At 35.9% G+C, this 23,111-nt stretch overlaps 1 protein-coding gene across 2 annotated transcripts; it reads right to left on the bottom strand.

The window, feature by feature from the left end:
- Positions 1 to 37: 37 nt before the first annotated feature.
- On the bottom strand, positions 38 to 23,111 carry LOC142984420 (uncharacterized). 2 transcript variants are annotated; one of them, XM_076131984.1, is made up of 8 exons: positions 23,020 to 23,111; positions 16,780 to 16,918; positions 15,769 to 15,914; positions 14,059 to 14,162; positions 12,802 to 12,953; positions 11,718 to 11,792; positions 11,099 to 11,214; positions 38 to 10,524 (listed from the first exon to the last, which is right to left on the bottom strand). In XM_076131984.1, exons 2-8 carry the CDS (start codon positions 16,907 to 16,909, stop codon positions 9,379 to 9,381), a joined length of 1,869 nt encoding a protein of 622 aa, XP_075988099.1. In that variant the 5' UTR covers positions 16,910 to 16,918; positions 23,020 to 23,111; the 3' UTR covers positions 38 to 9,378. The 2 variants fall into 2 exon arrangements, with proteins under 2 accessions (XP_075988099.1, XP_075988100.1); XM_076131985.1 differs by having other exon boundaries at positions 16,780 to 16,936; positions 23,020 to 23,076.

Below are 23,111 nucleotides of genomic sequence, written 5' to 3'. Positions count from 1 at the left end.
ACTTACTTACTTACGGGTAAAAATAAAATGTCAAAACGAAATTAAATTTCAATTTATTCGAGATTACATAATTTAATAACGAAATGAACGACTCGAGCCGTCTGAATCTAAATAATGTTACAAGAACACACAGTTTCCATACCCTTATACAATTTACATAAATTGCGTGATGATATAAAAATGCATACAAATCTACGCAAGTAACAAAAATGCAAGAAATATCTGCATTTTTTGTGGACTACTAATTTCAGGTTTCAGGGTCGCTTTTACAAACCAGTATGCGTATTGTGTATCTCAGTTGAAGACTACTGTACGTTGATTTAATAGCCACTGTACAGTACATTGCTGCTTTGATATAACAAATAAATTATTCCCAGTTTGAGAAAGCAGCAATGTACATGTAATAGGCGCTGAAAGGATTTACAGGTACACGGTTCGGAAAAAAGACACTAGCGACAATTTATGGTCCTGTTACAATATTTCGTGTTATGAATAATGGTATGTGGCCATATTTTTCCTTTAACTTGCACCTAAAATGTTAAATTGCGTAGATTTGCTTTCAAAAGCACGCAAGAGATCAACATTATAAAATACTTGGACGAAATTATACAAACAGTTTTAATTCTTAACAATTTTGTATTAAATAAAAGGAACTAAAGTTTTTCAAAAACACATTTTGACATGACATGCAGTTAACTAATATACAAATTAAAAAATGTACTACATTTTGAGATCTTTCTGAAAATTGTGGACTTTAATAATTATCTTATTATTATAGAAAAATCTCGTTAGACAATTGAAAATCTAGTGTGATGCAACCTCGTTAAAATTTGCAACGAGTTGTCGACTGAAACTTTCATGAAATTTCAGTTATCTTAGAGATTTTGTTAAAAGTTATTTTTTCAAGGGATATGGAAATACCTGTGATCATCTTAAACAATAATAACGGTCTAGTTTTCTAACGAAAAGTAAAAAAAAGACCCCCAAGTAAACATAATTACACATTTTGTTAATTAATTCAAAGAAAAAACAAATCCACAACTTTTCTTTACGAATTCTTAGAAAAATCTAATATATTTGCAGCTATTTTACAACGCCTTAACATTAGTATACGAGTTTTAAGCAGAATTATATTTCGTTATAATTCTATAAAGCGACTAAATTAGTGTAATATAAATATCCTATTTCGAGAACATTTGTTAATAAAAATAGTATTTTGTATGAGTAACTTCAAAAACTATCTTTATTCTATCTGGTAAAACAGTTTTTATGTTTTCTGACAACTGTCTTAACTTCTAGAGAGCCTTGGCATGCACGATCGAATTAAATTACAATTTATAGTTTTACACTTTCAAAGTAAAGAAGCTATATTAAATAGACTACCGTTAGCCTACGGGTCACTGATGTTCAAAATTCTTAAGCCCTTCTCCCATTACGATACGCCCGCGCGACTCTAGTCTCGGAGACTAGTCGCCACGAAGTATCTCACATACATTTGTATGGAGACTCTCACATTACGATACTGGTAGGCTTAAGTTTTGTATACCTCCGTCAGCCGCGAACCTTGCACAGAAGGCTCTCTACTAAGTTGTAGTATTATAAATATAAAACCTTGTCTATTTTAAGACAACAAGAGATAAATCAGATCAGTAATAGTCATTACTTTTCTTTAGATTTCACCTTTATGGATGTTGCGTATATCTCAAGAAAATCTGATGAAGCTTGGGTATTATGGCAAATATATATAGAAACTTATAAGATAAACAACTGGCCTAATTTCAGTCACAATTCTGCATAAAACTCGTTTCAAACTCAGGCCTGTAGCTATAATTAAATTTTTCAAATATTGTTTGGCAATTTCAACCAAACTGCAATGCAACTTGAAATACGTTGGTATGAGTTGATAACTGGTTTGCAACGTGTACGCAACCAGTGTAGTTAATAGGGATATAGACTAATTAATTTTAAGTCAGTAATATCCCTCTGCTTCGCTTGGGTCTCCTCCTGTAATGAGAGAAGGGTCTTGAGTCCACCACGCTGGCCAATTGCGGGTTGGGGACTTTGCATACCTTCAAGAACTGTGTTAAAGAACTCTCAGGCATGCAAGGTTTCATCACGATGTTTTCCTTCACCGTTAGAACAAGTGATAATTATTTCTAATACATGGATAACTAAGAAATGTCATTGGTTTTATGGTTTTGAACCATTATCAAATGGGTATCAATATATGCATTTTTTTTTGTTCTATGTTAAAAAGTTTTATATAAGTCTACATCTCTATAAACTTTTGTAATATACGACAAATTATACTAACGTTTCATACCAACATTTTAGTCGCATTGCAGTTGGCAACCAGTTGCATGGTTGATATTGGTTGCTGATATTTTTACAAATTTTTATCACCAGTGTAAATCCAAAATATTTTTTATAACTCTCTTATAATTTCCTTCAAGTAAGAATAGACCAAGTTGTAGGTAGAAAATGATGAATGTCAAAAAATGGCTACAGCCCGAGGCTTATGACTAAATTATATTATTTATTTAAAATACATATTAAACTAGACATTGCGCTTTCACAATGTTATTATAACTATACAGGTACTATATCCCGAGCGATGTTTTCTTACAAACTTTCATTTCTATTTAGTGGCCTAGAGTATTGTATCAACCACATTGTAAATCTTTTGGCGATTAAAAAGAGTGGCCGTGAGTTTGTTGCTAGCTCTTCTCATAAGGTTCTACTTTCCGAGCTAGTGGTAGATTCAGTAATTGTAACGACTATCATAAGTGTCAATATTTGACCTAAATGAATAAATGATTAGATTTTAATTTTGGGTACAGGGTAAAATGCGTGTCCGCGTTAATTCCCGTATTCTACAAGGCTTGCGACCACGGCGAGCGTGACCTGCGCCGAAAAGTTAGGCATTCAAAGTAATTGTTAAATTTTTAGATAAATAACAATTTTGCTTTTTTTAAACATTTTAATTCGTTATATGTAAGCTAGAATACAGATTTTTCTAGCTTTTAATATGCTAGGTTTTACCTTAGCGTTTCATGTTATCCACTTATTCATAATCTAAATAGCAGTTAAAATCATTTGTGCCTATATATCCCTTTTATAAGTCAATAAGGAAGAAAATTTTGATCTCAAACTACTGCTTAGTATTTATAAATAAGTCGATAACAAAATAACATTGAAAAGCCAGTTTAACAGTTAATTACTAAGTGTTAAATAACCAATCTGCTAGATTGACAGGACTGTATTAAAATCACTTAAAATTCCATCTGTTAGGCTATCTAATACTTATCCGGAGGTTAAAATACCGCCTGTTAAGTTATCTATGAGTAATCCAGAGGTAGCGAAAAGAGCCTGAATTTCTTGCTTTAAAAAGCACATAAAGCCGTCGGTCCTGCGCCTGACCTCTCACTGGTCGTGTCTACCGTCCCACCGGACTATGAGAGTGAAGGAATAGAGAGTGTACCTGTGTATTGTACACACACGGCACTATAAACAAAGTCTTTCTACTAGGCCACTAAAATAGAACGAATCAGCTTTTTAACCGACTGCGATTTGGAAATTTATTCAACATATAGTAAGGTACTATCTCGAGGTAAAGATATAGATCGGTGATCGTTTCACCAAAAATTGGGTACATTTAAAGGCTTATAATATTGCACAAAGTCCATATACCTTTAAGAATAGTATTCTTAAGCCAGCTTTTGACTATAGGATATGATATTATATTACATTTTCAGTTACCTACACCTCTATCAACACCTTTGGATATAACAGGCGTGATATTATGTATGTATTTTGAGTTTCAATGAAAATAACTATCGCGAAACGTTATATAGTAAACGGTGTTTTTTTTTAAGACAACTCCCGCACTAAGAATAGCTCTTGTGTCACGGGGACTTTTATAAACAACGGACACAAACTACAACCAGACTCGATACAATTAATTGCCTCGTATGGGGATCGAACCTACGACCTCCCGACGCAATGGTAGGCGGCGTGGCAACCTAAACCACTGCGCCACAGAGGCAGTCAACAAAATGTATGAAGAGCGATATAAATATATAACATAACTCTACAATCCATACTAATATTATAAATGCGAAAGTAACTCTGTCTGTCTGTCTGTCTGTCTGCTACTCAATCACGTCTGAACTACTAAACCAATTTGCATGAAATTTGGTATGGAGATATTTTGATACCCGAGAAAGGACATAGGCTACTTTTTACCCCGGGAAAATGACGCATTTCCCGGGAAAATTCAGAAAATTCAACGAAGTCGCGAAATATCAATATTATAATGACATTGAATTAACAAAATTCCGTTGCCATGGCAACTGTTTTAATGGCGGATATGCCTTAGCGCGACTTCGTTATACTAAGAGATGTAAATAATTTTGAGAATAGTTTTCGTGAAAAAAAAGCATATTTTATATCATTACGCTACGACCAATAGGAGCAGAGTACCTAACAGTAAAAAGTGTTACAAAAACATGGAAAATTCTGACCCATTCTCTCTTATGTGACGCAAGCGAAGTTGCGCGGGTCAGCTAGTATTATATAATCCAAGACTGTCCCACTGCTGGGCAAGGGTTTCCTCCTAAACGAGGGAGGGGCTAGGCTTTTAGTCCACCACGCTGGTCAAATGCAGGTTAAGGACTATGCATGCCTTCAAGAAATGTGTTTAAAACTTTCAGGCATGTAAGGTTTCATCACGATGTTTTCCTTCACTTTTAGAGCAAGTGATATTATATCCTATAGTCATAAGCTGGTTCCAGGTAAGTAAAACAAGTTATTTATTTATCTATACTAGTTTTCCTCTCATTTCGAGATAGTAATTGAACTACAAATCTTTGCCAAGCGGCAAGACTTTTGCATACCTTCAAGAACTGTGTAAAACTCTCAGGCATGCAAGGTTTCATCACGATGTTTTCCTTCACTGTTAGAACAAGTATAACTTTGAAAAGTTATTTTTATTTCTGAATTATTATAGAGAGATTATTTTGTATGTTTGAGTGTCATAATCTCAGAAACTACTAGTCCGATTTGTATAAAACTTTACTAATGGAAAGTTAGATTTTTCCTAAATTGTTTTGATTATTAATTTGGTAAATTGTGAGTGAATCCAGGGTACTATAATATGTTGATAAAAATTCCAAATAGGTTATTCAAAGCTTCAATTGTCTATACCAATAACGTCCCAACTATATTATTTTCTTATAATAATTAAATTTAATTGTATTTATCAGTTATCATGTAAATAAACAACTCTAATATTAATAAGCTAAATGGTTTTTGATTTCATTGCTTTCTTATTAATACGCCTTTAAAGTTACTAAATTGGGTAGTTGACTGGGTTAACGAAAAATTATTAAACTCGTACTCGTAAAAGGTTCATCTAAAATGTTCAGACTATGTAGTTTTTTCGTATATAATGTTGAAATTGTAATTATTACAGACTGAAACATTTATTACGCATTTTTTTGATAGACGAAAATATGAAACTGCGACGTCATTATGTCGTATTTCTATACTAAAATGTGTTTTTAACATTTCATAAAGAGTAGCTGATTTGACTGGTAGGCAACTACGTCATTTATCGCGAAACTATGAAGAGTAATTACAATATTTTGACTTAAAAACATCAAGAATAGTACAAGTTTGCAAAACTAAAATAAACTCTTATCAATTGTGTTGGTTTTAAATGAAAAAATAATCGAAACTAGTTCATATTCCCACTGTCAATGTTACCCAAATGATTCAAAGTTACCCAGATTGAAGAAATTTAGTTCATATTCCCACTGTCAATGTTACCCAAATGATTCAAAGTTACCCACATTGACCTTAAAAAGTATAAAGCAGTATTAATTGTGAAAGCAATGAAACCTTTTGAACAACATGGATCTAGCGACCATAAGAGACAAGAACAGATAGTCAGAGGCACCATTACTTGTTAACTGGGGGTACCGTGATATTTTGTGACAATACAACAAAAAAAGTTACTATTTCATCCTATTATTTTCAAGCAAGGAGTAGGCAGAATATCTTTATATATATAATTCTTCTGTAAGTGTGTATGTCACTGAACTTCTCTTAAACGACGGGACCGATTTTGATGATTTTTTTTGTGTGTGTTCAAGGTGATCTGAGAATGGTTTAGATTCACAATTTTGTCCACTGGACAATGTTTTTTTAATTAATTTTTAATTTATTAGACAGGACAACGTCTGTCGGGTCCGCTAGTACCTTATATTTTATGTGCCGTTAGAGAGAAATTTTGGTACGAATGAAAATGTGGTAGGAAAAGCGAAAAAGTGATTTTTCCATTTCGGAAATATTACTCATTTTTCTGTTATATCACTGATCCCCGGTTTCTAAGACACATTTAACGGTAGTTTATCTATTCGAATTGCCATGTTTATACCAGCTTTTACGCCATTTAATATAACTACCGCTAAATGTACCTCAGAAACCGGGCATGACTAACATTATAAACGCGAAATCTCGTATTTGTCCTTTGACGACTAAAATGCTAATCTATACTTAATATTATAAAGCTGAAGAGTTTGTTTGTTTGTTTGAACGCGGTAATCTCAGGAACTACTGGTTTGATTTGAAAAATTCTTTCACTGTTAGATAGCCCATTTATTGAGGAAGGCTATATATCGTCACGCTACGACCAATAGGAGCAGAGTACCAGTAAAAAATGTTACAAAAACGGGGAAAATTATGACCCATTCTCTCTTATGTGACGCAAGCGAAGTTGCGCGGGTCAGCTAGTCCGATATATATTTATTTGACAGGGTGACAGTTTACGACCCAGGGAAGTATATCGTCGAAGCAGCATAGCATAAGCTTGTATGAAAAAAATGTGTTGAAAATTTTAGGGTTACTTTTATTAGCAATAAGTCAGAATAAGAAATTACTGGAAGACTGACACATTATTTTATGTGTTTAGGAAGACAATATTTTTAATAAGACCCGAGAATTTTGTATCAATAATAATTAATGATGGGATAGAGTGTACCTGTGTATTGTCCACACGCGACACTATAAACTCCCGCGCAGTTTCAATGAAACTGGCCACTGTCAAATATAAGTTGTACACAAAATATCACGGCACTAAACCCAGTAGGAAAATAGGTCAACTTGAGTATAATCAACCAACATACAATTTCACTAGAAAACATCAACTTTTGTAACTATCTCACACAATTTCAATTCTTTTCATATAAAAGGTTTTGTTCTTAGAAATAGTAGCAAAAATCAGTACATTTAACTATTCTTCTTCTTCTTTTTGTCGTATAGTTAGTGGTCAACCTAGTGTCAAAGTTCTTCAAGCCGCCCGAAGGCCTTTGACGTGGCTTAACGACTGTTATCTTATTGACAACAACCGGGACCGACTTTTTACGTGCCCTCTGAAGCACGGAGACGCCCTGTTCAAATACCACTTTGCGGTCACCCATCTATGGAATGACCGTGCCAAGGTTTGCTTAACCCACAGATCGTTTACCGACCGGTGAGCGCAACTGGCTACGGGCGCCTCAAATTCTCTTTGGCGCGGTCGGTAGTGTATGCGACTGTACCGCAGATATCTCGGGTTCAAATCCCGGGCCAAAAAGTCTTATCTGAGTTTTCTGTTAAGAATTTCTTAAAGATTGCCCGGAGTTAGGAAGTTAAAGACCTCCGTGCTTTGGAGAACACGTAAAGCCGTCGGTCCTACGTCTGACCTCTCACTGGTCGTGTCTACCGTCTCACCGGACTATGAGAGTGAAGGAATAGAGAGTGTACCTGTGTATTGTGCACACGCGACACTATAAACTAAGTCCTGCACAGTTGGCCAGTAAGAAGTCGACTGCGGTAGACAGATGACGGCTAGAAAGACATTTTCTATTTAGTAATATTTTAATTTTGAAATGTTATCAAGGCTTTTTAAAAAGCTTATCTTTTCCTTAGATTTCTGCTACTATTTCTTCAAACTTTAAAACATGTACTAGGTCCCCCAAGCGGTAGTTTTAAGGAACTAACAAGCCCAATAACAATTTTACTACTTTTCTTCGCTTTCCTAAAGAACTTTTAATACTTTTCAATTCATATTTTGCACATTTCCTGTATTAAAAAGTACATAATTTTTCGAAAGGTTTTTTTTTACTTGTAGTTCCTTAACAAACCGCTAGAGGGTGTTTATCACAAAGATATTTTTTATCTATAAAGTTGTGTAATGGTCATAGTTTGAGCAACAAAGAATATGAGCGTGGCAGACTTGCGATTTTTTTGACGTAATTTTGTAGTTGGACGACTTTTTTTTGCGACTTTCGTTATGCAACTGAGCGATTTGTCTCTCCAGAGATGCGATTTGTTTGTCGCATTTCTAATAGTATTAGACTTTTAACTACAAACGTAAGATTTTTAGTCGTAGTACTGTTACTACACAATATTTAGCAGAGATTTTGGACTTATATATCAATTTAACAAGTCCCAGAACAATTTGCACGGGTTATGGATAAGTATTGGATAATCTATCCAATAAATAAAGTGACAGCAAATGTTTGAAAGAAATCTGCCAAAAACCCTCTGATAAGTTATCCAATACTTATCTAATAGGTGGTAAAAGCAACCGTTTAATTTAAAATCGCAGTCTGACCACGCATATTGAAAATAAGAGCCGTGTTTAGAAAACCGATAGAATTTTTCTAGCGAATTATTTGTATAACAAAGTCATTTCGCTAATTTTAAATAATTATTGAGAAAATTATCTTTCAAATAGTTTCCTTTAAAATTCCACTAAATCTAAAATCATATACATTCCGTTCGGGAATTTTTCAGAAAAAACTGTAATTTTATTTTGTAATTTTATTAGCACTAGACTTCTTTATTTTATTCTAAGTTGAATTAATTGCAAAAATTGTACAAAAATGTTTCGGAATTATGTCCCTTTTCAAGTATTTTAGCTAAAAATTTATACATGATACATGTATCTTTGAACCAAAATAAAAAAAAATCACCATTTTTTTCGTAGGTACTTTTTCCTAATCTATTTTTGCAACTAACTCACTTTAAACTATGTCACTTCACTATTTAGTGTCAAAATGCCACTATAATTTCACTATATAGTCCCAACTTGAAGTCCACATTCAAGTCTTAGATGGCGCTCAAATTTCAGTACAAAGTACCACGCCCTATTCGACAACCAAACCTAATTTTACCTATTCAAAAATCGTGGGCAACTTTGCCCACTGTTGAACATTAAGCCCACACACGAATCTATCAACAGGGCGTTGTTTTGTCAAAACTACACATTTAATCCCACTCGTCTGCCCATATGTGGGCAACACCATCTATAGACTATATCAGTTGTAGGTACTAACTGTTATAGTCTTTGTCGCACCGGTCGTCGTGGTCCCAGTACTTGGTATTCCTCGGGACTTCCGTCACGTGTCTCCTGGGGGGGGTTTTACCTGATGAGCCGTTAGTAGGGGCCCCCTCCTCCCCACTGTTACGCCTGGTCATCCTCCCAGGTCTCGCATCTCGAGAATTCCTCGACAAAGACCTGTCTTTTAATTCTTCTTTCTCATCGTTTATATTGTCCTTGGATTTCTGCCTAGTCCAATTCCTCTGTCTGTTCCTATTAGGGTCTTCTTTCAAGTCGCTTTTTTCTTTTCTCCAATTCTCCACAGGTCTACGACAGCTGTTTTTCTGTACTTCACTGTTGACACGTTCAGGCATCTGAGGTAGTGAACGGTCAGAATTGACACGTTCCAACATGGGTGGAGGACGTTCCGTTGTAGGGGGCACCGGTGTCCTCTCAGAGTACTGAGGGAAAGAGTCCCCTTGCTGATTGAACTGTACGTTACTGTACTGATTCTGTATATACGTCCCATCACCTTGCTGCAAGTAGTTGACGAAATTTTCTTGATAGTTATATCTTGGTATCGGTGGAGGGTAATCGGGCACTGTGAAATTTGGTGGCAGAACTGTCTGGCTGAACTCCAAGTCTTCCTTCTTCTCCTCATCCTGCTGGCGCCAAGAGTTCAGGTCATACCGTTTATTCAAATTGTTCTTAGTAGTCCAAGTGTCAAAGTTGTCTTGGCTAGCGGAGAGGGCTTGCTCCTGCCTCAGTAATCCCGCGCCCGCGCCTAAAATAGGTCTCAATTTCGGTTTAGTGTCGTCATTGTTGTTCAAACTTATCTGAGAAAGATTTACACTAACTTTGTCGGATGAGTCGGCTGCCATTTCGTGTCTGCAGTCTTCTTTTTCCGGGCTATTTTTCCATGAGCCGTAACTGACTTCGCTGAAGTTTTCCTCGGAGGTTAGTTCGAGATGAGCGGCGTAGAATTGCTGTAGTGTGTTGGGTAGTGGGAGGAATTTGTTGAGGCAGAGATCAGCTGATAGTAGCAGCCATATTGTGCTGACTGGTGGAGGGGAGAGCAGGCGCAGACGGATCGAGATAGAGAGCTCGTCTATTTCTTGAGATAGCACTGAGAGCAGCTCGCGGCCGTTTTGCATTAGCTGTGAAGATAATAAAAATTTGCATCAATTTTGCTACTAAACAGAAAATTTTAAATTTCTTTTAGCCAGAACTTAGGTTTGAAAACACGTAGTTGGAAATAACTCTCATGAACGCGGGTCGTGGTTTTATTTATGCATTTACTTGCACCTTGCATCTTTAATATCGATGCTTTGCCAACATACAACATCGGGTAATCTTGCACTACGCAAGTAAAGTAATACAAGCATTTTCAAGGTTTGCTCTAGTAGGACAAAATTTATCCAAAAATGCATGCAATACGCATGCTACCAAGAAGAAAGCAACCATAATCAGATGCGCTCACCGGTCAGTCAACAATCTGTGGATTAAGCAACATTTAGCGCGGTCATTCCATAGATGGGTGACCGCATTGTGGTATTTTAACTGAGCGTCTCCGTGCTTCGGAGGGCACGTTAAAATTTGGTCCAGGTTGTTGTCAATCATGATAACAGTCGTCAAAGGCCTTCGCCTTCAGGCGGTTTGAACAACTTTAACAGTAGGTTGACCACTAACCATACGATAAGAAGAACAAGATAATATAATTAAGTGATGGACCTGTGTGGCGAAGCTGCGATGTGCTCTAATATCGTCGCTAGCCAACAAGGCCCGCAGGTACTGTAGCAGCGGACTCGCTAGTATGTGCACTTTGTTGCCGTTGCATAAACGCGCCTCTGAAAACACAAACAGAATGATTAAAATACTTTTTTTTTAAAGCCATCTCCCGCATTAAGAATTGCTCTTGTTTTGCGAGGACTTTTACAACCATACAAACAACGGAGACAAAGCACGAGCAGACCCGAAACCATTATTTGTGCACTGCACAAATAATTGCTCAGTGTGGGAATCGAACCCACGACCTCCCAAAGCAATGGTATCGGCGTGGCGACATAAACCATAGCGCCACGGAGGTAGTACACTGCTTAAACGTAGAAATAAAGAAACTTTAAAACTTGGATTCACTGGGAAACTTTCCTGACGTACTCTCAGAGAAAACCTAGTAAGAAACGTGCATACATATACATACATAATATCACGTCTTATTCCCATAGGGGTAGGCAGAGACCAAAGAAAATGTAATAAAGATTATTTTTTTTTGTATAGTCAGCTTTCGCTTTCGTATGTTTGTCACGCTGTTTCATTCACTCATATGCCGAATTATAGAGACAGAACATACCTGCAAAGTAGTCTCCCATAAGGTTAGCTGCGTTTATTAGAAAGAGGGGATTTGATCTCTCCAATATGTCCAATTCTGTAAGAGAAAATTACAAAAATTTTATCTTAATGCTAACACAGTAGTCTGAAATACAAATGAGTAAAATCAAAAAGTTTAGTTTGATGTTTGAGTTTTATAATAAAATAATATGTGTCAGTGAGTATGAGAAAGAAAGAAATAGTTTAAGATTATATAAGTATAAATGAGAATACTTTATTAAAATTACTCGACAATAGAATGAAATATGTAGTTAAAATAATACGGTAATATGTTTGGTACGAAATGGCACCAGAAGTAAGTTCATATTGTATATTCCCAGTTGTCACCTCTACGCTGTCACCCCAAGGTGACAGCTGGGAATATTCTTCCTACTTTTATTCCCATCTGTCACCCAGAGGACAGTGTTAGAGGGAAACTGGGAATATACCGTTCATCCTATAGTTTTGTTATTTCTAATAGTTTGTATTTAGAGTAACCCAGATACATAGAAAAGGGAGTCAGCCAGTCCTTTAAAAAAAGTCTTATTGCCGTTGTGTTTCATGATTGATCGTCACAACAGGTAATGAGAATTAATAGCGAGTGTACCTGTATATTGTGCACATATTTGAGTCCTATAAACAAACTCTAGCATCACTGGCCAGTTATAATAAAATTGTTACATGAACATTTATCAATTATTAGCTTTTACCCGCGACTTCGTCCGCCACCTGAGTATTCCCATGCGAATGCTTTATTTAGCCGGGGTAAAAAGTAGCCTATGTCCTTTCTCGGGTACCAAAATATCTCCATGCCAAATTTGTTCAGTAGTTTAGACGTGATTGAGTAACAGACACAGACAGAGTTACTTTCGCATTTATAATATTAGTATGGATTTTGTTTAACTTGGACATTATTTTGATAACTTTGAAATGCATCTCTTTGTTTAACCGTGGTAAAAGAAGTGGATGCCACTATTGGCAATACTGTATAACTGCACACTACTTCAATTAAACATTATTGTGATATCGTTAGTTTACCCAATAAATAATAATAAAAGTAAACTCACTAGAGAAAGTCCCCTGCATGACGACGTTGAGCAGCGCTCCCCGCAGCAGCTGCTGGCGCTGCTGGCGGGTGAAGGACGCGCCCACGGCCGCCAGCTTGCGGGCCGTCACCGGGTTGAGCAGGCCCGCCGCGCGGAACGTGGCGAACGCTTGTCTGAAACAGAGATATTCATGTATTTGTAACATATACACAAAGCTCTGCTGAGTTTAGAATCAAATGGCCGTGTGTGAGCTGTCCAAAAATATATATATTTTGTTTAATAACCCATTTCTGTCCCACTGCACAGCATTGGTCTTCTCCCAAACGAGGGGGAGGGCTTAGGCCTTGAGTCCACACGCTGGCCAAGTGCGGGTTGGGGACTTTGCATGCCCTCAATAATAAAACAAATTTTGCAAGGTTTTCTCACGATGTTTTCCTTCACCGTTAGAGCAAGTGATCATGAAGTAAAGCACACATAACTACGAAACGTCATTGGTGTGTTCGGGTTCGAACCTGCAACCACTTGCGTGAGAGATGCCAACTTAAACCACCCGGCTATCAAAAATATTTATCCATTATTATTTGTATAGTAGAAATAGATGAGTAGAATGTATGAGCCTTTCGCAGAATTAGTAGGTATAGGTGGAAAACGATCGAATCTCCAACAAATTCTTGATAAAAAACCACAGAAAAGACTTTTTGGGCCAACCCAGGAACTTAGTATTAGAGCATACTTCTTTGGAATTATTATTTTCTTAAAGTACTGTGTTGTTTTCTTTTTTGTCGCGTGCAATATTAAAGGTTTTGTTAGGGGCAGCTGAAAATCAGTGGTGTGCCTAGCACAGCGTATACTGAGCTGTAGCCCTTTGTTGCACATAAATGTACTGACTAGTTATTAAGTTACTAGCTGACCCGCGCAACTTTGCTTGCGTCACCTAAGAGAATGAGTCAAAATTTTCCCCGTTTTTGTAACATTTTTCGTTACTACTCCGCTCCTAATGACCGTAGCGTGATGTTATATAGCCTATAGCCTTCCTCGATAAATGGGCTATCTAACACTGAAATAATTTTTCAAATCGGATCAGTAGTTCCTGAGATTAGCGCGTTCAAACAAACAAACAAACGAACAAACTCTTCAGCTTTATAATATTAGTATAGATTAGTATAGATGTATTTGTGATGTTTCTTTATGTGTAACAAAAATAAATGGTTTAAATGGGAAGCATGTAAAGCTGTCGGTCCTGTGCGGAGACTAGCAAAAAGTTAAAATGCCACTTACTGTAGTCTCTGTTCATCGGGGCACATATTAGTGACTGTAGTTTCAAAATGACGTAGTTTCCTGTTGAACTGGATGCCATCTTCACCCGGAGAGAACTGTTCTAGCTGTGAACAAATAAAAAAAATGTTAATTACAGTCATAAGCTGCAGGGGATTAATTTTTTTATATCAGTACTCATAAATAATAATATAACCCATTAATGTCCCACTGCTGGGCAAGGTTCTCCTCCCGAGGAGGTTCGCCTTGAGTCCACGATGCTGGCCAAGTGCGGGTTGGGGACTTTGCATGCCCTCAATAAATGTATTAATTTTAGGCATGCAAGGTTTCCTCACGATGTTTTCCTTTACCATTGGAACAAGTGATAATTATTTCTAAAACACACATAACTTTGAAAAGTCATTGTTGTGTTGCCTCGGATTCAAACCTGCGACCACTTGCGTAGAAGGCACAACTAAAACCACTCTGCTATCACTGCTCATAATATAAATTAATAAAAAAATACAGTCGAATTGAGAACTTCCTCTTTTTTGACAGTCGGTTATATCGACAATAATTATCAAGCTCATCGTATAAATATAAATCATAGAGATAAATAAAATAAATCCCACGCAACAAAACAATGTAATAACCCAAGTATATAAATAACTAGCTGACTCGCGCAACTTCGCTTGCGTCACATAAGAGAATCATAATTTTCCCCGTTTTTGTAACATTTTTCACTGGTACTCTGCTCCTATTGGTCGTAGCGTGATGATATATAGCCTATAGCCTTCCTCGATAAATGGGCTATCTAACACTGAAAGACTGGTTCCCGAGATTAGCGCGTTCAAACTAACAAACAAACTCTTCAGCTTTATAATATTAGTATAGATACGTAAGGTCAGTTATATCGTTCAACGCTTACGTCATAACGATGACGCGATAACCTTTTATTATGTACTGCGAATATAACTATGACGTAAATAGGATTAAATGTCGCTTGATGACCGAAAGAGTTATGTAGGCGTTACATACATAATATCACGCCTGTGATATCCTAATGTGTAGGCAGAGAGGCATGAAACACACCCACGTTTCACCATGAATAATGTTAGTCCCATGTAATAGGGGACGATCCTATTGCCCTATGCCCATTTGCCGGGAACTTTACCAACCTTCGGGCAACTATTGAAAAATATTAAAATGTAATAGTATAGTATAATAGTTTAATAGTCCTATCTGGAAATCGAACCCCAGACCGCATGATCAGCGGTCGGGTACATTTTTTCGTTATATATTTTGAAATTAAATTCATAATGGACTGACACATAATATTATGCAAACATTTGTTGTCAACGAAAATAAGAAGTCGTGACGTCACTATGTTGTATTCTCTATACAAAATAATATGTGTTTTTGACGTTTTTAATTCGACTGGTAGAACCGTACCGTGGTAGTACCATATTATCCTCGACACAATAGCTCCCTTTACACACACACACACACACACATTGTATCGCACGTTCTTAGGAGCGTACAGGATTACGCGCGGGAAAGCAGCGCGCTCTGAGAGCGCGATTTTCTTCGCGGACTTGACAGATGAGCGCGGCGCGTGGTCTTTCCTTTCCCCTTACAAGCGCGATTGTTGTTTCATGCGCGATAGAGTGTGTGTATAAAGGGAGCTTATATTATTTCTACTACAGCCTTTTATAAAGTGTTTCAATAACTTACCAAAGTTAGCAGTGGTATGTACTGTTCGTCAACTCGGAGCAGTTCTTTAAGTGTGACGTCATCTTCTCCGGCCACTTTCTCTGGCTTCTCCACCACGCACTCCTTCTCCGATTCCATCTTTTCTTTCACTTCCATTCTGGCTGGATCTGTGAATAATAGTTGTATGACATTTAGAAACTAGATGACTAGAGGAATAATAAAACATGGTTTATTTTAGTACCACGATTGTTAAATGGAAAAAATATGTTGTACGCTTTTATTTGGTATTCTTCTGTGAAAAGACCACGCTTAGCACTATTTTATTGCTTTAAATTCACTTTGAGGTAGACTTTTCTGATTTTTTTCTTATCAATTGCTACCTAATTGACTGTTTTGCAAAAATAGTAATTTCACATCAAACTGTGGTAATTTCTGCACAAACGGCTAACTTTACACAAAATTTTAACACTTACACATTTAAATATGGTAGCATCACTTAAGTATCAAAGTCAATGAATTACAAATCCAACTTGTATTAACCGCACGTCAAACATTGGTAACTTCACTTTGCATTAAACCTTGTTGCTAACTACACAATCTGACAGGAGTATTACATGGTAATTTTAATGAAAATATAGTAATTAGACATCACACTTCAGCAAGTACAAATCAAACCATAGTAACTTTACATCAAACTATAGTAACATACATAACTATGGGAATTTCACAACACACTCAAAATATTAGGTCGGAGAAAAAGTCTTTAGGCATTATAGTATGTATGAACTTGTAGTAAAATCTCTTTGGCTTCAAGAATTACAAATGAGTTCATTAGGTTTCTTTCAGTGAGCTCGTAAGGTACCCAAATATCAAGCTTTTTTTGTGTAGAGAATAAATTTTATTACAAGTTCATACATACTATAATGCGAAAAGACTTTTTCCCCGACCTAATATATACTGCAGTAATATCACATCAACATACATCAGTTACTCTTACTACATCAACTAGGTATTTACAGTAGGTGCACTTACCAGTAGACCTAGGGCTCAATTCGGCCAGTGTCCTGGCCGCGTCAGTGTCAGCGTCCACGTCCTCCCCGGGCCGGCTCTCACGCAAGTGATGACGACCGGTGTAGCCCCGCCCGCGGCCCACACTCGACATTATAGCTACCTGCAATTGTTATACACCCTGTAGAACAGGTACCAAGGTTGGTCATTGAACAGAAACCCTTATAAATACGGGTATTGTTTTTGAAAGCGCTAGACTCGTATTTTGTAATGTTTAGGATGAAAGAGATAGTTAAATAGTTTATGAAAAAGACACACTTATGTCCAGTTTCTGAGTACATTTAGCGGTTGTTTATCTAGCATTTTTTTTCAATTTGATAGCGTTTTTTTATACGAGTTTAGACGCTTCTGAATAGATAAACTACCGTTAAATATACCTCAGAAACCAGGAGTAATGACACATTAAGATATTAGCACGTAGGCTCATCAATAATTAAGCGAATAATTAATTCCATGCTTAAATATTTCTGTTTCATTAAATAAAAACTTTTAATAGATCAATCAAGACTATTAATTGTTAAGATCATCTAAATTGGCCACCTTTTGCAATATAAAAAAGGAAACCTATAATAATCATAAATGTGAAAGTATGTCTATTACACTTTCACTCCTAAACAGTTGAGCCGACAAAGACAAAATTTAACATGGAGCATGGTGAAGACCTTGTGAACTTGTGACACCTGGGGAATACCATAGACTTCAAGATTTTTTTCTAAATAAATTATCTCCCTTAATATAATTAATGCCAGATGACTTATGGGCATAAATAGCGAAGAAGTGGGACTACCCACTAGGAGACGGCGGCGAGGCAGCCCCCATTAAAGATGGAGAGATGAGCTTGACTCCTACAGCCCGAAATGGATACGGACCGCCGAAGATAATTTGCAGTGGAAAGCTATGGCATTTGCCCAGCAGTGGGACGATATAATAATAAAAAATTATCTCCTTTAAAGGTCAAAGAAGCTATGATTTTTTGTTAGTGTGGTTGAATGGAGCTTTTTTTTTTTTTTAACGTGGCTAATGCATTAAGCATACACCTGCACTCTGGGTGGAGTGCAGGGTTATGTGGGACTCACCCGCCAAAACAGCGAGCATACCCACTAAACCGCCACGTGTATCCTCAAGGCCGCTTGTGGCGGCGTGCGGCGGGATAACTGCCGAAGCATGTACCACAAGGCGCACGCCACGCGGATACCCCAATTTAGGGGTCCCTCACAGAGGCTGCCCAAAGCACCCTATTTCCACATGCCGATAGGCCGGACACAACAGCCCATCAGCAACCCTCGAGAGGATGCTTGAATGGACCTGCGTGGTCACCTAGTACTAAAAAAACTATATTTATAATACAAAAATAAAAACACTGTGACTGCCTCCGTGGCGCAGTGGTTTAGGTCACCACGCCGCTACCATTGCATCGAGAGGTCGTGGGTTCGATTCCCACACGGGACAATTATTTGTGCGATTCACAAATAATTGTTTCGGGTCTGGTTGTACTTTGTGTCTGTTGTTAGTAAGTTAGTAAAAATCACAAGAGCAATCATTCTTAGCGCGGGAGTAGTCTTTAAAAAATAAACAAATATAAACTGTAGTATCTATATACTTTTAAATTATTTCTTTGCGTTTTTTGTAAAAATTATTGAGCTTTCGTAACTGGACAGTTTTATAAACAGGATGTTTTGCAATTCTTTATAGAACAGGTGCAGACAGGTAAGTGAAATGTGCAGGTTTATAATTGAAAGGGTTAATACTTGAACGCGACCCCTATTTCAAAACAGGTTTTAACAAATAAAACGACATACAGGTAGTTATTGTTTAAAGTGTTGTTATAAAGAGATTAAGTATTTTTTTAGCTTTTTCTAAAGAAGAAAGGACGTATTATGGAGTGAGTAACTGCGTTTTATCGGCTTGTTTTAGGAGTAATATAAGACGAAAATTATAAGTAGAGGCAAAGATACAACTATAGCTTTAAAACGCTGCTTAGCTGTTTTAAAAAATAATAATAAATATTACTGGACAACTCACACATGGTCATTTGATTCCTTAAGCAGAGCTTGTACTATGGTGACCAAATAACTGGATAACATACTTATATACTTCATATAGTGGGAGCAGATTACTATAAGGCACCCATATCTAGTTGCCCTTCGAAGCACGGAGACACCCAGTTCAAAGTCCACTATGTGGTCACCCATCTGTGGAATGACCACTCTAAGGGTTGCTTAACTCACTATCGTTTACCGACCGGTGGCCAACTGGCTAAGGGAGTCTCTGCCTCTAAATTATTAGATATTTGAGTCTTAGATACTGCCTGTATAAATGTGTATATCTTTTTTATCCGAACAAAGATTATTTGCATAGCAACTTGACGTAATAACTACGTAAATTACTCGTAATTTCAGTAATATATTATGTAGAATTTATTAATATTATGTGCGCAGAGGCCCGTGACGGAATTATATCGTACAATTAGCGAGGTTAGACTTGCAAGTTCTAGGTGCTTGACCATGAATAACTGATTAATGACTTAACTGCACGTTTGGCGCAGTGGTTAAAGTGGTCACCTCGCCGCAATAACCGAATCGCCGCGTGTGGTGGGTTCCAATCCCACCCGGGACAAATCTTTGTGTGATGAGCACGAGTATTTGTTCTGAGCCTGGACGTTAATGTATCTATATAAGTATGTATTTAGAAGTATATAAGTATGTTCATCAGTTATTTAGTTACCATAGTACAAGCTCTGCTTAGTTTGGAATCAAATGACCGTGTGTGACTAGTCCAATGATATTTATTTATTATTATTTAATGACAGGGGTAGTTACAATGGAAATAAATCTTCTCAACTCTTCTCTATAGAGGTCAATGACTTTTTTCAATGGTCAACTTACTGTCAAAGTTGTTCAGTTTGCTATAAGGATGCCTAAATTGAGACAGACTACCCGTCTAGTGCTTGGCCTCGTATATGGCATAAATATTGCACTTTTGATGCCATATCATTTCCAAACTTGTAATGACTAAAATCTATTTTTTGCAATAGCATACATAGGACCGTTAAAACTCATATAAAAAAACGGTATTGAATAGATAAACTACCGTTAAATGTACTCAGAAACCGGGGGTGAGTGTTGTAATTTATACAAAGAATAGTGACATGCAACAAGTACAATTTCAATGTTCAAGTAAAGATCAGTAATTAAAAACTCACAGGAAAAGATTATCATAAAAGACAACATTATGAAACTGCATTAAGAAATAATAATCCCTGTATCGAGAGGTGTACAAACAGATAGACACCAAATATGATTAAACTCATAACAATTATTTTGTAGGTCATATAAAATAATGTTTTAGTAAGCAATTTGAGGACATTCTGTCAATACACATATAATGTATATACCAGCAAATATTGAATACTAGCTGACTCCACAAACTTCATATTGCCTAACAGCCAATAAATAAATAAATAATTTATAATACTTTTTTTTCTCCATAAGAACCGTCACTTTGTACAATTTCTACTAACTTCTTGTTTACTTTTGCAAATACAAAACCAATCCTTATCTCCATAATCACTTACAAACTTCCCTTGCCTCATTCACATCCATACATTTTCTAAGTTGTTTATATGCAACTTATAATCAAAGTTGTTACAACTATGCATGACATTGACTTCAAATCTATAATAACAACAATAACAGTATCTTTTGTGTATTGAATTACTTTACATGCTACATTTTATACTAAAAAATATTTCTGTGTTAATTGTTAATCAGATGATTACCACTAGAGATTAATATTGTTATAATCATCAATATTTATGGTATAAACGATATTGAATAGATAAATTACCGATAAATGTACTCACTGTCCAACAGTGGGAGAGACCCACTGTTGGACAGTGAGTACATTTATCGGTAATTTATCTATTCAATATCGTTTTTAGTAGCAGTGATAGCCGAGTGGTTTAAGTTGGCACCTCCCACGCAAGTGGTCGCAGGTTCGAATCCGAGGCAACACACCAATGACTTTTCGAAGTTATGTGTGTATTAGAAATAATTATCACTTGCTCTAACGGTGAAGGAAAACATCGTGAGGAAACCTTGCATGCCTAAAATTTGTTTAATACATTTATTGAGGGCATGCAAAGTCCCCAACCCGCACTTGGCCAGCGTGGTGGACTCAAGGCCTAATCCCTCCCCCTCGTTTGGGAGGAGACCCTTGCCCTGCAGTGGGACAGATATGGGTTATTAAAAAAAAAAAAAAAAAAAAAAAAAAAAAAAAAATCGTTTTTATTATATAAGTTTAAAGGCTATTAAATAGATAATACTACATCTTACTGTAAAAATTATTTGTGTTAATCATTTATCTAGAGATTAATGTTGTTATAATCATCATCAATTATTGTCCCACTGCTGGGCAAAGGCCTCTCACACAACTTTCCACTGTGTGCGTATTTAGCCAAGGATATAGAAGTCAAGCTTGTTTCTCCATGTTTTCCGGTACATCATTCTTAAACAATATAACTCCTAATGTTAGTAGTATCCTCCTGGAATGAGGGAGAGTTTAGACCTTATGTCCATATTGGCCAAGTGAAGGTTGGGGAGTGTAGACTTATTATGTGATTATATATCCATGCATGCTGAGTTCTGTACTAGCTGTTTACAATTCATCATCGTTCTGAAGATATATAAATAAAGTTTTGTCATGTATTTATTTAAATTTGTTTTGCTTTCTAACACTATAATTGATTAAGTATATCAGTTATTTAGATCTGATGTGTTTCATACCTGTTGAGTTACTGTTTAAATATAATGTATTGAAGAAGTTGTATCAACTGACAACTTATTATTTACCTTTATATTATAAAAGCTTTTAACTTAGTTTCAGTCAGCCCCACAACAACTAATAAATATATCTATACAGTAATAGTTATTTTCACATAACAAATAAAAATACTTTTATAGTTATCTTCTAAAACTTTGAAATATAAAAGAATAATAACATTTAGCTTTCCTAAAACTGACAACTTTCTAAATGTATGTGAAATAAAGTGAAATTGTGTTTATAAAGTCTTGTATAATGTAGCAATTTGATATATTACATATCATGCTGTATCAACAATATTTATATTTTTGTCACATAATCATTTAAGTTAATAATTATTTTAGTTGCTATATGTTTTTTCTCTGTTTAAAGTTATTGCAAGTCATATCAAGATCTTATCAAAATTTATTATTATTGTTTTAATTGTAAGTGTGTTAGTTTATCATGATAATGCAGGCATAGTATTGAAAGTAAGGCTCAGTGCAACTTTAGTACATTTTTAATGTTGTATAGAAATAAGTTGTATTGGAGTTAGTTTATAAAGCATTGAAATGGTTAAAATGTAATATTATAGAAGTCAATGCATTATAAAGAGATTGTATGTTTCAACAACAACCTGTTACTTCTTAAAGTACAAATAACAATGGAAATCTCTTCAATATGTGGACTTATAATATCTGATATTTGTAAAAGTACACCATAATTTAGGTCAAGACAATATTAGCAATACCAATAAGGAAAATTTAGCACATATATGACAAACCTACTACTCACTTCAAACTTAACAGTAAAAGATGATTCATAAACAACAAAAAAGTTTCACATAAGGTTCGAAAGTATAGGCTGAATCCCGCGTCTTTCCTGCGTCATATTAAAAAAAAAATACATTGCCCACATGTCATACAACGCATCGTGTGTCGTATTTTATACGATCGCCAACCTTGACTAAATATCTCACAAATACGCGTATTTACACGACATTATCACATAACTTATACAATATAGCACACGTTACGATAAAAATATACGCTTCAACACCTCTGCGCTAAGTTAAAATACATAAAATGATACACATAAATGACATGTAAACATCATGACATCTACTATATATGTCACACATCTATGTTTTCAAAAATATACAGGAAAACCATCAATGAAAACTCAACGGATATCATAAGACCAATTTGTTTACAACACTTTTGCATGCAATTTAAATATTTATAGGCTATGTATCTTTTAAAAATATCTTTGTTCGCCGGCAAATACATTGATGACGAGAATCGCGTATCTTCCCGTTTGCTAACATCGCATAAAAAATGATGAACAAATGACAAAAATCATAATGCAACTGTTTACATATAAAAATCGTAAATATTTACTCACCAAATTAAATAATAGAAAGTATTCCCGAGTTATTTATTTCTTAGTTGTTTGGTCGCGTAGTAGTTGACATACGTTTCACTTCCATATTGGCG

The sequence above is a fragment of the Anticarsia gemmatalis genome, chromosome 27, assembly GCF_050436995.1.
Source record: "Anticarsia gemmatalis isolate Benzon Research Colony breed Stoneville strain chromosome 27, ilAntGemm2 primary, whole genome shotgun sequence".
NCBI lineage: Eukaryota > Metazoa > Arthropoda > Insecta > Lepidoptera > Erebidae > Anticarsia > Anticarsia gemmatalis.
The sequence above is the reverse complement of the archived record's forward strand: the minus strand, read 5'-3'. Positions and strand labels throughout refer to the sequence as shown.

What these genes read in the sequence shown, in the direction of transcription:
- LOC142984420 (XM_076131984.1), bottom strand. Translation starts at nt 16,909, where the DNA reads ATGTCGAGTGTGGGCCGCGGGCGGGGCTACACCGGTCGTCATCACTTG. An exon ending in ATTGAGCCCTAGGTCTACTG is followed by an intron (nt 15,915 to 16,779) that starts GTAAGTGCACCT and finishes TATTATTCACAG; the next exon opens with ATCCAGCCAGAATGGAAGTG. An exon ending in CATGCAGGGGACTTTCTCTA is followed by an intron (nt 11,793 to 12,801) that starts GTGAGTTTACTT and finishes TTTCTCTTACAG; the next exon opens with AATTGGACATATTGGAGAGA.